At 40.0% G+C, this 12,678-nt stretch overlaps 1 protein-coding gene across 1 annotated transcript; it reads right to left on the bottom strand.

The window, feature by feature from the left end:
• Positions 1–13: 13 nt before the first annotated feature.
• On the bottom strand, positions 14–5,816 carry LOC306910938 (complement factor B-like). The gene is made up of 18 exons (XM_079485871.1): positions 5,611–5,816; positions 5,134–5,322; positions 4,811–4,996; positions 3,911–4,084; positions 3,690–3,785; positions 3,465–3,598; positions 3,089–3,236; positions 2,858–2,989; positions 2,577–2,669; positions 2,283–2,420; positions 2,030–2,136; positions 1,807–1,933; positions 1,559–1,697; positions 1,398–1,477; positions 1,201–1,301; positions 991–1,120; positions 774–823; positions 14–620 (listed from the first exon to the last, which is right to left on the bottom strand). The coding sequence occupies exons 1-18, from the start codon at positions 5,663–5,665 to the stop codon at positions 450–452; spliced, it is 2,250 nt and encodes a 749-aa protein (XP_079341997.1). The 5' UTR covers positions 5,666–5,816; the 3' UTR covers positions 14–449.
• Positions 5,817–12,678: the final 6,862 nt, after the last annotated feature.

Here is a 12,678-nt window from a genome sequence, read left to right as displayed (position 1 = left end):
ACAAACAACAGTTAAGTTAATTAGCAAATAGCCATAGCTTTATTTTTTTTGTTTGGTTTAGGGTTTACATACATCAAATATTAATACCACGATTCTGTTTGCCTTTCATTTCCCAGTGATCTGATATATTTTTGCATGTATGAGGCTCCTTGGACATTTAATGTTAATTTACCGATAAAACAGGTGTCATTAAGAAGTCTGAAAACAAGAATTTCTTGTAGCTCAGTGGTTAAAGCATGGCACTAGCAATACCAAGTTCATGGGTATGATCCCAGGGCCGCACACTCTCAATACAAGTGTAGCTATAGTATAATGCAATCTAAGTCGCAAATGCGTAAATGTTTTTTTGCCTCTTATAATGCCGCATTATATTAACACATAAAAAACATAAAGTACAAAAACAAATCTTCATTGATGCACAATATTAATAAGCAACTGTTGTTAAATGTTCACAAGAATGTAAGAGGGGTTCCTAGTCTCTCGTTTCCCAGATATTGTTTGAGAAATGTATGTATTTCTGGACTGAATAGATTTGTATGGTAATCTCTGGAATCTTCAACAGATTGAGGCTCGGGGTTGTCTTTGCACATGTCCTTCACTCCCCAGCTCACAATACCGACCTGTCAACAATTATTTATATAGTAAAACGACAATTTTAAAACTAAACAAATTATGATCTCTTATATAATAATAGTTTATAAACAGATTAATCACCTACTATATGGCAGAGCAAAGGTTAACAAACATGACATATATGTGGAGAAAAATCTCACCTGTACCATTCGACTACCAGGAACTACAAAAGTGGCCCCTCCAGAATCACCTGTTACAAAATGTCATTCAGACATCAAATCTGAGTTTACAGATGCCTGACATAATGCCTGACATTTATCGTTGCTAAAAGTAGAGTTTAGTGAAGTTTATCTATTATAATTGAATAACAATGCATTGCCAAACAGTTCACACCCTTTTTGCAAACATCAAACATACCTTTGCAGGCAATGTCATCTATGTTTGGTTCAATACCGCCGCTGCACAAAAAGTTATCTGAAACAATATCCTTAGCTTTTGTCGCAGTAATTCCTTTAGCTTTTTTTGCATCTTCAACACAAGCATCCCGCTGAAGAAAAAGGTGCAATACTGAATACGTGGAAGTGGAAGAGCAGGATAGCTTTTAGCAATGTTATTAAACATAATTACCAAATTTCCCTGCTTGATTTTGATTTGCTTCTTTACAGTCCTGCCTTGGAACTCTGACATGAATGCAGCATTCACGGTTTCTGAACTCATAAGTATCTCCTCTGTAATAAATAAATAAATTATATATATGTATATGTATATATATATATATATACAGTTGCTCATACTGTGAAAAAAAGTGTTTGTTTGTGACTCACTGTGTTTTTTACATGTCCCTTCACGGTCTGAGAGTTTCAGAGCTCCATTGGTTTCTTTGGTGCATGGGATACAGATTGGTCTGTACAGATTCACAATGTGAATAATGAATTGTGCACTTTCGTACAAAAGTAAAATCATGTTGATGAGCCACTTTTCTCACCGAACATTAAGATCCATGATCACAGGCTCCTCCAGTTGAATAAGAGCTACGTCATATTCATAATATTCTGGTATCCCCAGGTGACGTTTTGCTTTGAGATTAAAGTTAGGATGAGATGTGTATTGTTGAGCTTTTATTCCTAAGAGTGAAAAAGGAAAACCATTGATTAAATGTACACTATTATACTTTATTGTCAGGCAGGGGAAAATATTCTTAATGATATGGCTGAAGATATAAAATGTTGTTACCTTTTGAGTCCATAACAACAGATATCCTATCAGGTGTATCACCAAACCTGAAGCAGTGAGCAGCGGTCAAGATAAATGTTGATGTGACTAATGACCCCAAGCATTTTGAAGAGGTTCCATCATTACGCTGCAAACACATAAAAATGGTACAAACGCAATATTGAAGTGAATATGTATTGTTTTAAAAGAAGATAAAAAGACTATAAGATAAAGAGATACCTACAGTTATAGTGATCGTTGCGAACCAGGGGTATTGACGGCGCCTATGGGATACCATGCCATCATCGTAATCCCTGTAAAGTCCACATAGTTTTACACTGGTGCCTTCATCTATTGAGATAATAAGATTAAGATTAAATCATATACTTAGATAGTGAGATAATAAGAAACGATAATGACATGTTTTTGTAAAATACTGTAGATATAATAGGCAACAATGTACACAGGATTGTAAGAAAAACAATCCAGTACAGTACCAATCATGTTGTCAAATGTCTGCTTCAGTTCTTCCAGATTCCGGAGTTTGAAAAAAAACTTTTCATTTCCTCTGTCCGTCTTTAAAGAATTTATGTCCTCAGCGTATACATCATCTCCCATTCCAAACACATAAAGATCTGTTAAAAAATCAACATTACTATGAAATAAATGTATATTTTTTCCAATTTTGCAGAATGTCTGATAACCACTTATGACATGACATGAAGTGTCTTATAATTGAGATGTTAACAGCGATGTGCTTGTAATCAAAATAATTTCATGTTCCTCCTCACCAAGTTTTTCCTCCCGTGAAGGATCATTATTTAACACAAGATCTTTTATTTGATCCACCTTAGGTTTGGGATTTCCACCCATGTTGGCTTGACCTAAAGAGTAGAATGAGGTGTGAAATACAGTCAATTTTATATGTACATATACGGTATAGAATAACACAGCCTTTTTGTGAATTTACCACTTTGATGGTATGTGGCACATTTATTTTATATTTTCAAAAATCTTTAAAAAGTTTTTTTTTCTTTTCAAACTATTTCACATAAACTCTGATATTATTTACCGTCAGTGAACATGATGACTATTTGCTGAGTCTGAAGAAAGCCTTCTTTATCTTTTTCCTTCTCTATCCCCATACTCTCTAAAATGCTAAAGTAAGCTTTGGCAATATTTGTCCCTGTTCCAATACCTTTACCTGTTAAACACAAAACACAGGGATATTAAATGTCTTCTTTTCATACAGATTTACATGATCAAAAAAGCATTTCAGTGCTTATCGCAGTACATTACTTACTGTTATATTTAAAGTCTTTTAGGTTTTTAAGAATGTCTGATAGGTTATTTGCCTGACCCCTCTTAAAGTCAGTCATAGAGACTATCCTTGTAACATCTGTGGAAAAAACCAAAATCTCGTAGTTCGGGGAGACTTCATAATAACTGATCTGTAGGCGAAGAGAATGTACAATCAGTTTCAAGATCAGAATAAGTTACTATAATAAGAATATAGTACACAGTTTTGTCAAAAGAATGCTGATAAATCTGAATATCGTCACACGTGTGATATGTGGGCATAGAGTGGATATGGGTTAAAAATTGGATATACAATAACAAATAATTAGGCTTAAAGTATCTGAAATGATTAAAATTGTAAAACAGTTAACCTAATATACCTTTTCAATGAGGTTACTTATGACATCTTTTGAGTTTTCAAAGTCCTTTTCGTCTATGCTGTCAGATACATCCAGAGCAATATAAATATCAAGTTTTCCACCCTGATGTACTTGTATTTTTTTCCCGTACTGATCTGAAGAAACAGTGAACAGGTTTCATGCCACGTGGTGACTAAATTGAAAAACCATTATACTGTCTTGCAGAGGAAGAGAATAGTATGCTACCTGTTTCTTCATATTGTTGAGAAAGCTCTAGATTTGCCTTAAGAGAAGTGCTGAAACTCTCAGCTGCCTCCTCTGGGGTGTCATATGTGAAATCAGCTGGATTTAAACAACCACATTAGTATCCTAGCCTCTTTTAATTTATTGGAACATTTATGGTCATCATTGCGGAAAGGCCACAAATATGTACTTCTTCATAAAGAACAGAACGAAATAAGTTTTACCGTAACATTGCGGTTCTGTCCCTGACCATAGGCCGTTTTCCTGACAGACTCGCTGTCTGGAACCAATCAGGGCCCAATTGTCATCACATCGGTATGTGACTTTGTCGTCAATATTAAACATTTGACCTGTTCTCACAGTGCCAGGGGGAGTGCCAGGATCAGGACAGTGGTCAGCTGTGAGGACGTCAGACTTATTATCAACATTATATTATTAATAAAAAGTAAGTTCATCATAATTATTCAAAACTGTCGATGTTTAGCATATGTTTCTAAAAATCTCCCTTAAAGGTGCTGTGTGTAATGTTTGGGGGATCTATTGACAGAAATGCAAATAATATACATAACTATGTCTTCAGACTTTACATAATGAAGGCTTATGTTTTTATTGCCTTCGAATGAGCTATTTCTATCTACATACATTTACATTTAGCAGACGCTTTTATCCAAAGCGACTTACAAAGAGTTCGGGGAGCAATAAGCGATATGTCATACAATAAGCAATAGTACAATAGGTGCTAATTCAAAGTTACTAGTTTCAACAAAAGCTAGACCACTACCTGTTGAGAGAAGAGGGTTAGTGTAAGTTTTTTTTAAATGATTATCATTTTTTAAATATGTCTGTCAAGTATTCGCCGAAGAGGTGTGTTTAGTAGTTTTTTGAAGGTTGTGAGAGATGTGGTTGACTGGACCGCATTGGGAGGAATGTTCCACCAGGAAGGAGTAGTGAAGTAGAATGAGCGGGAAATGAGAATGGTTGCAGTTCGCTACCCCATCACTGGTGCCGCTAAATTTCATAAACTGGACCTTTGACAGTTTGCAACACAAGGTACGTGCAATAGCTATAGAATAAAATACTAAATGTATCTGTGAAAGATAGAAATATTGATGCATGTGACTCACAGTTTCTTCCACAGATTGGCGTGCCCCCACTCCACTTGCCGTTCAGCTGGCAGACACGGGCCGCTGAGCCGCTGAATGTATAGCCGGAATGACACATGTAGTTGGTTATGCTGTTCACAAAATACCTCTGCTGAAACGGATACATTTCTCCATTTTCAAAACCACGAGGATCAGGGCATGTGATCTCTAAGAAAAAAAAATATATACAAATGCAGCATAATTGTTTTTGGATTATTATTGAAATTGGAGATGGAAGATGTTATTATAAACATAAGTAGATTGCAGAATGAAGGATAGAGGTAAAGTCCTAATACATTGCTTACTCTTGCACTCTGGTTTGATTCTGCGCTTTGGTTGCCAGCTTCCATTTTTACAATGACGGGTCTTAACAATGGGGTAATAGCCTTCTGGACAAATGTATCTCAGAACACTCCCTTCAGAAAAACCATCTGATAAAGTATAATCACCCCCTCGAATGCTGATGTCCTCATGAGGGCACAAATATGAAGCACCTGCAGGAAATATCAGAGCAGAGATCCTGATTAAAATAAAAGATGCAAGAGTGTCTCATAATGTGTACACTTTTAAAAATAAATCTTACACATTTTTTTGTTCTCCAAAGAACCTATTAGTAAAAAAGGATATTCTGTGAATGTTAAAACAATCCGAGAAAGAACTTTGTGACAACCTTTCTACAATAAAAAATACAATTTAATGTAATAACAGTTATTGTTATAAAAATAGCAATATAAGAGCAATAAAGTTTCTCTCCATTAAAGCCAGTGCAAAAGATGACCTACCGGTTATAAGAGCACATAACATTGGGAGCATTAGATGCAATGCTGTACAAGCCATGTCGTTCTGTTTTGGTCCATACAGTAAATGAAACTAAGAAAGCTCACGAACATGTTTATACAGCGGCGAAAGGAAGTGACTTTACACTGTGCACATATTTAGCTTGTAAAACAGGGAAGACACCCATCTAAAGCAGTAACCTGCATCATGTGAAACATTATTGACATAACTACAACACATCCTTGTGTAAAGAGATACTGTAAAATGGTGACCTAGTTAAAACTTGTTTGAAAAACTTTCGAAAATGGTTTTAATAGAAGGATTTAAAAAGTTTACACTTGTCTATTCTGGAATGTTTTAGTACTCCTTACTTATCTGATGTATTTTCAATTTGGTCAGAAGGCCGACCAAATGATCCTGTATGTCTTGAATGTTCTTTTTTAAAAACTACAGAAGCAGTTTCAGGCGTGATCAGATGATGTTGAAATCAAATACAGTATACTATCGTAATTTATAAATCATTATTATTAGTCATCCTTTATGTTTGTCACTGGGTTTTTGCAAACATCTAACTAATGAAAAGTTTTAAAAAGTGCTTGTCAACTTTGAAAACACAGTATTTAATCATATATAGTGTTTTTCTATTAGCTGAAAGTGAGTTGATATACACATACGAGGTTCGAAGGTCGGCAACAATACATTGTCGCAATACACATTGTTCCTTATCAGCAATACACAGAATAGTTCCTCCTAAACCCCAGTGAGTAATCCGCAGGAGATTCCCTGAGATGATTAAAACAACCTCCACATAAATGTAAGCAAACATATTCTGTACATTACTGCTGCAAATCTTTATTTAATCTTTATTTATTTACCTTATTAACACCATTCCATTATTTACAGCTATTGTATATTCATTGCGAGAAACAGCTATTCTAGACACAAGTTGGGAGAGGTAATTCAGCATCTCCCATTCACCTAATGTTGCATGTGATTAGAACAAAATAGGAGTAGCCAGGGTAAACCCACACGGACACAGGTCAGTTTGATAGAACAGTGAGGATGATGTATTTAAATCTAAATCCACGGTGAACATAAACTCACTTTAGTTAAAAATGTGTGTAACTAAATCCTGTGAAGAAATCTTGTAAAATACCCATGTGTCGCAATATGCATGACACTGACAGTGTCCTCATCTCTTTAAGAAAGCAGGTACATGAAAACAATCAATTACATTAAAGAGATTACATTGGTTCATCCATAATTAAAAATTCTGTCGTCATGTACTCACCCTCATGTCATTTCAAACCTGTAGGATTTTCTTCCGCAGATCAAAAAAAAAGATATTTTGAAGAATGTTGATAACCGGCACCCACTCACTTTTTTGTGTCCATACAGTAGAAGTGAATAGGTACCGGCCCTGTTCGGTTGCCGACTTTCTTCGAAATATCTGATTTTCTGATTTGCAGATTTGACAATGCAAAATACCCTGTCAAATTGTCCAGCCAGATTTAAATGAACACAGATTATCCTACAGTTTAAAATAAACAGTCAGTATTAATTTACAGATCAAATGGATCTACCAATAATAAATATGTAGAATGATTTAACAACGAATATACCCTATCAGACTGTCATATCAGTTTAAAATTAACAGGATGATTTTACAGCTAAATAAATTACGTAATATTGACCGGCACCTCCAGGGCCTCATTGGTGCTGGAACAAGCAGGATCCGGCACCTAAGAAATCCGATCGTCACCTCCAGGGAATAATTTGTGCCGGAACACCTCATTTGACAGATCCCTCTCCTCAGGCACTATGGAAAACGTTTGTGCTGACCTGTTGTGTGCATATATTTAATTAAAAAGGCACATATAATAATGATAATCTCATAGTTTGGGGAGACCTGATAATAGCTGATCTTTTGGGAGAATTCACTGTTCAAATTAGTTTGCTATCAACAAAGTTGATGTAAATGATAGTAGCATGCAGCAAAAGTGACTTAAACAGTTAAACAGTGAGAAAGTGAAATAGACAAATGTGATCAAATAGTAATGGATTCTATCGTAATTGCATTCCCAGATGACCTATTGTTCTATAGCCGTTATAAATCAGGGTATTTTATAATGGTTTAGAACTCAGCTCAGCCAATGAGAATGAAGGACCAGAACTGACCATTTTATAAATACATTTTTGAACTGATCCTAATATATACTGTATGTAAAAACATTAATTGAACATGAATCCCGTGGGCTCACCACGTGCGGGAGGGACCATAGGGGGTCGGTGCGTAGTGGATCGGGCGGCAGTCGGAGGACAGTGCCTCGACAGCCCGATCCCTGGACACAGAAGCTAGCTCTAGGGACGTGGAACGTCACCTCGCTGGCGGGGAAGGAGCCTGAGATGGTGCGTGAGGTTGATAGGTTCCGACTCGAGATAGTCGGGATCACCTCTACGCATGGCTTGGGCTCTGGAACCACACTCCTCGAGAGAGGATGGACACTTCATCACTCTGGAGTTGCCCATGGGGAGAGGCGGCGGGCTGGTGTGGGTCTGCTTATAGCCCCCCAGCTCTCCCGCCATGTGTTGGAGTTTACCCCGGTGAACGAGAGGGTCGTTTCCCTGCGCCTACGGGTCGGGGTTAGGTCTCTCACTGTTGTTTGTGCCTACGGGCCGAACGGCAGTGCAGAGTACCCGACCTTCTTGGAGTCTCTGGGAGGGGTGCTGGAAAGTACTCCGACTGAGGACTCCGTCGTCCTACTGGGGGACTTCAACGCCCATGTCGGCAACGACAGTGACACCTGGAGGGGCGTGATTGGGAGGAACGGCCCCCCTGATCTGAACCCGAGCGGTGTTCAGTTATTGGACTTCTGTGCTAGCCACAGTTTGTCTATAACGAACACCATGTTCAAGCATAAGGGTGTCCATCAGTGCACGTGGCACCAGGACACCCTAGGCCGCAGGTCGATGATCGACTTTGTGGTCGTTTCATCTGACCTGCGACCATATGTTTTGGACACTCGGGTTAAGAGAGGGGCGGAACTGTCAACTGATCACCACCTGGTGGTGAGTTGGATCCGATGGCAGGAGAGGAAGCTGGACAGACTCGGCAGACCCAAACGTACTGTAAGGGTCTGCTGGGAACGCCTGGCCGAGTCTCCTGTCAGAGAGATCTTTAACTCCCACCTCCGACAGAGCTTCAACCAGATCCCGAGGGAGGCTGGAGACATTGAGTCCGAGTGGACCATGTTCTCCGTCTCCATTGTCGAAGCGGCCACTCGGAGCTGTGGCCGTAAGGTCTCCGGTGCCTGTCGAGGCGGGAATCCCCGAACCCGGTGGTGGACACCGGAAGTAAAGGAGACCGTCAAGCTGAAGAAGGAGTCTTATCGGGCCTGGTTGGCTTGTGGGACTCCTGAGGCAGCTGACAGGTACCGGTAGGCCAAGCGGACTGCTGCCCGGGTGGTTGTGGAGGCAAAAACTCGGGCCTGGGAGGAGTTTGGTGAGGCCATGGAGAAGGACTATCGACTGGCCTCGAAGAGATTCTGGCAAACCGTCCGGCGCAGAGGTGGACTCGTCCATCACCCAAGCCGAAGTCACTGAGGTAGTCAAGAAACTCCTCAGTGGCAAGGCACCGGGGGTGGATGAGATTCGCCCTGAGTACCTCAAGTCTCTGGATGTTGTGGGGCTGTCTTGGTTGACATGCCTCTGCAGCATCGCGTGGCGGTTGGGGACAGTGCCTTTGGGATGGCAGACCGGGGTGGTGGTCCCTCTTTTTAAGAAGGGGGACCGGAGGGTGTGTTCCAACTACAGGGGGATCACACTTCTCAGCCTTCCCGGGAAAGTCTATGCCAGGGTACTGGAGAGGAGAATACGGCCGATAGTAGAACCTCGGATTCAGGAGGAACAGTGTGGTTTTCGTCCAGGCCGTGGAACGCTGGACCAGCTCTACACCCTCTACAGGGTGCTGGAGGGTTCATGGGAGTTTGCTCAACCAATCCACATGTGTTTTGTGGATTTGGATAAGGCATTCGACTGTGTCCCTCGTGGCATCCTGTGGAGGGTGCTTCGGGAGTATGGGGTCTGTGGTCCTTTACTAAGGGCTGTCAGGTCCCTGTACGGCCGAAGCAGGAGCTTGGTTCGCATTGCTGGCAGTAAGTCGGACTTGTTCCCAGTGCATGTCGGACTCCGGCAGGGCTGCCCTTTGTCACCGGTTCTGTTCGTAATTTTTATGGACAGAATTTCTAGGCGCAGCCAGGGGCCGGAGGGTGTCAGGTTTGGGGACCACACGATCTCGTCTCTGCTATTTGCGGATGATGTTGTCGTGTTGGCCCCTTCAAACCAGGACTTTCAGCATGCACTGGGACGGTTTACAGCAGAGTGTGAAGCGGCTGGAATCAAAATCAGTACCTCCAAATCCGAGGCCATGGTCCTCAGTCGGAAAAGGGTGGCTTGCCCACTTCAGGTTGGTGGAGAGTTCCTTCCTCAAGTGGAGGAGTTTAAGTATCTCGGGGTCTTGTTCACGAGTGAGGGAAGGATGGAACGGGAGATTGACAGACGGATCGGTGCAGCTTCTGCAGTAATGCGGTCGATGGACCGGTCAATCTACGTTCCTACTCTCACCTATGGTCATGAGCTTTGGGTCATGACCGAAAGGACAAGATCCCGGATACAGGCGGCTGAAATGAGCTTCCTCCGCAGGGTGGCTGGGCGATCCCTTAGAGATAGGGTGAGAAGCTCGGTCACCCGGGAGGAGCTCGGAGTAGAGCCGCTGCTCCTCCACACCGAGAGGGGTCAGCTGAGGTGGCTTGGGCATATGTTGCGGATGCCTACTGGACGCCTTTCGACGGAAGGTGCTCTGGGCCCTTCCGACCGGGAGGAGACCCCGGGGAAGACCTAGGACACGCTGGTGGGACTATGTCTCCCGGCTGGCCTGGGAACGCCTCGGTGTCCCCCCGGAAGAGCTGGAGGAAGTGTCTAGGGTGAGGGATGTCTGGGCATCTCTGCTTAGACTGCTGCCCCCGCGACCCGGCCCCGGATAAGCGGTAGAAAATGGATGGATGGATGAACATGAATATGAACTTGTTTTCTTTCGAGATCTGCAAATATAGCATCTTTTGTTACGTTTGTCACATTTACATTTTTTGGAAATAAATGGAAATATGAAAACAATATTTTGAAATTAGGCAAATAATCAAACAGAATAATCTTTGCAATAATCTAAAATAAAACACTTGTTATTTTACTTAAACACAAAACTAGTCAATTAAAGGAAAACTAAAAATCTTTTCTTCTCTAATCTTGTTTTCTCACTACGGCTGTATAATTATTTTTAAAAAATAACAAAATGTAGAAAACAGTCGAATCATGAAGGTAAACATTTCACAAATTTATCCTTTATAACCCTACATGTTTTATATATTTATTTTTGCTCTAGAGAGCAGTATTTTTACTACTTTAAATCCTGTATCAAAACATTTCTCTTTCCTTGAGATGTTATGGATTCAGTCGTGATAATGAGAAGATGTGAATCTTTTATTATTAACTATTATCATAAAGGCAATTTTATCTAATAAAAGAAATGTCTACAATAGCTGGAAGCATTGTGAGCCCGTCTCTATATTTCATTATCCCATGTTTTTTTGTCCTTCATAAATTGTCTGATCGAGTGTTTCTTTCAGTATTTACCAAAGCATTAACAGTACACCTATTCAGACAAAGAGGATGCCTAACCGACGAACCCAGTGAAACCTCAGACCTCCTTTTCCTAAATTCATATTCTTGACTGCTTCATCTGTCATGAATAAGGCATGGGAAATGTCCTATTGGCCAATTTAACAGTGCTGAAATAGTGGGATTATAAAATGTTATTAAGCGAATCTTTGGAACCAATAAATTCATTTGTTATTGACTTTGATAAACACATGCCCTATTTTCCTTGAACCTGTTCAAACACAGAGAAAGAGAAAAACTAAAACTGATGGAGCACAGAGAATACGTATATGAAATGGCACAGCACAGTTAATCCTAATCCTTACTGCTCTTTGTAAATATGGCACATGAATTGGTATTCTGAACATCAATTTGTGCATATACATTGTAAGTACATTTTCTATGATAATATATACTGAGAAAGTTCTTAAAAGCTAAAGCAGAAGTGTTATGATAACCCATGGAAAAAAATGACATCAGCATTTTCTGATTCTTCTAAATTGCCAATATGTGGGTCTAAGCTGTTTGCTATTTATATAGCCAACCAAAAAATAAGTGTTGTACTCTTTAAAATATATTTACAGAATATTACAGTTATGTAGCCTAGACACCTTCATGATGCAGCAGGGCCTACTTTAAATAAACGTCAGTACCACTATAGAATCCTTTTCTCTGCAGAGATGTTTTTCATTTTTTACTGTGTTCTTGGTAATAGTTTTCCCATATTAATGAGAAATACCAAAAAAGGTTCACTACTAACTAAATACTGTGATGAAATCTTGTAAAAACCCAACGTGTTGCATAATGCTGACTTTAACCAAACAAAGTAGTTATTTGGAAATAACAATTGTTGGTTTTTGTATATTTACTTATTCTGTGAATGAAGAACATCAAAAAGTGTAATGTTATTATACTTAACAAATAAGATTGATAACAGTGCACACAGTTGAAGAAACATGAAAATGTTATTGTTTCGTAAGCACAACAGGATAAAAAACAAATAAATTTGAACTCCTGAGGTAACTTAAGTGAAGTGGCCCATACCCAATGGGATTCGCCAACTTTTCCCGGCATTTTATCAGAAACTTTGGTCAGATTGCTGCACCCCTTACTGCGTTGACCTCCAGCAAAGCGCCTATTAGGTGGAATCAGCAGGCTCAGGGTGCTTATTTTAAGGTGATAATTTAAAGTCCCGTTTAACTCTGCTCCTGTCTTGTCTATTCCAGATCCTAATTGCCAGTTTATTGTCGAGGTCGACACTTCAGATGTCGGAGTAGGCGCAGTCTTGTCTCAGCGGTCTGCTCAGGATGTGAAGTTTTATCCCTTTACCTATTTCTCCCATCGGCTCACCCTGGTAGAAT

The sequence above is a fragment of the Barbatula barbatula genome, assembly GCF_947034865.1.
Source record: "Barbatula barbatula genome assembly, chromosome: 22".
NCBI lineage: Eukaryota > Metazoa > Chordata > Actinopteri > Cypriniformes > Nemacheilidae > Barbatula > Barbatula barbatula.
The sequence above is the reverse complement of the archived record's forward strand: the minus strand, read 5'-3'. Positions and strand labels throughout refer to the sequence as shown.

Excerpts from the sequence above, each read along its gene's own strand:
- LOC306910938 (XM_079485871.1), bottom strand. The coding sequence starts at position 5,665 with ATGGCTTGTACAGCATTGCATCTAATGCTCCCAATGTTATGTGCTCTT. Across the intron at positions 5,323-5,610 it reads GTTATGTGCTCTTATAACCG|GTGCTTCATATTTGTGCCCT; the intron begins GTAGGTCATCTT and ends TATTTCCTGCAG. Across the intron at positions 1,698-1,806 it reads TGTTGTTATGGACTCAAAAG|GAATAAAAGCTCAACAATAC; the intron begins GTAACAACATTT and ends TTTCACTCTTAG.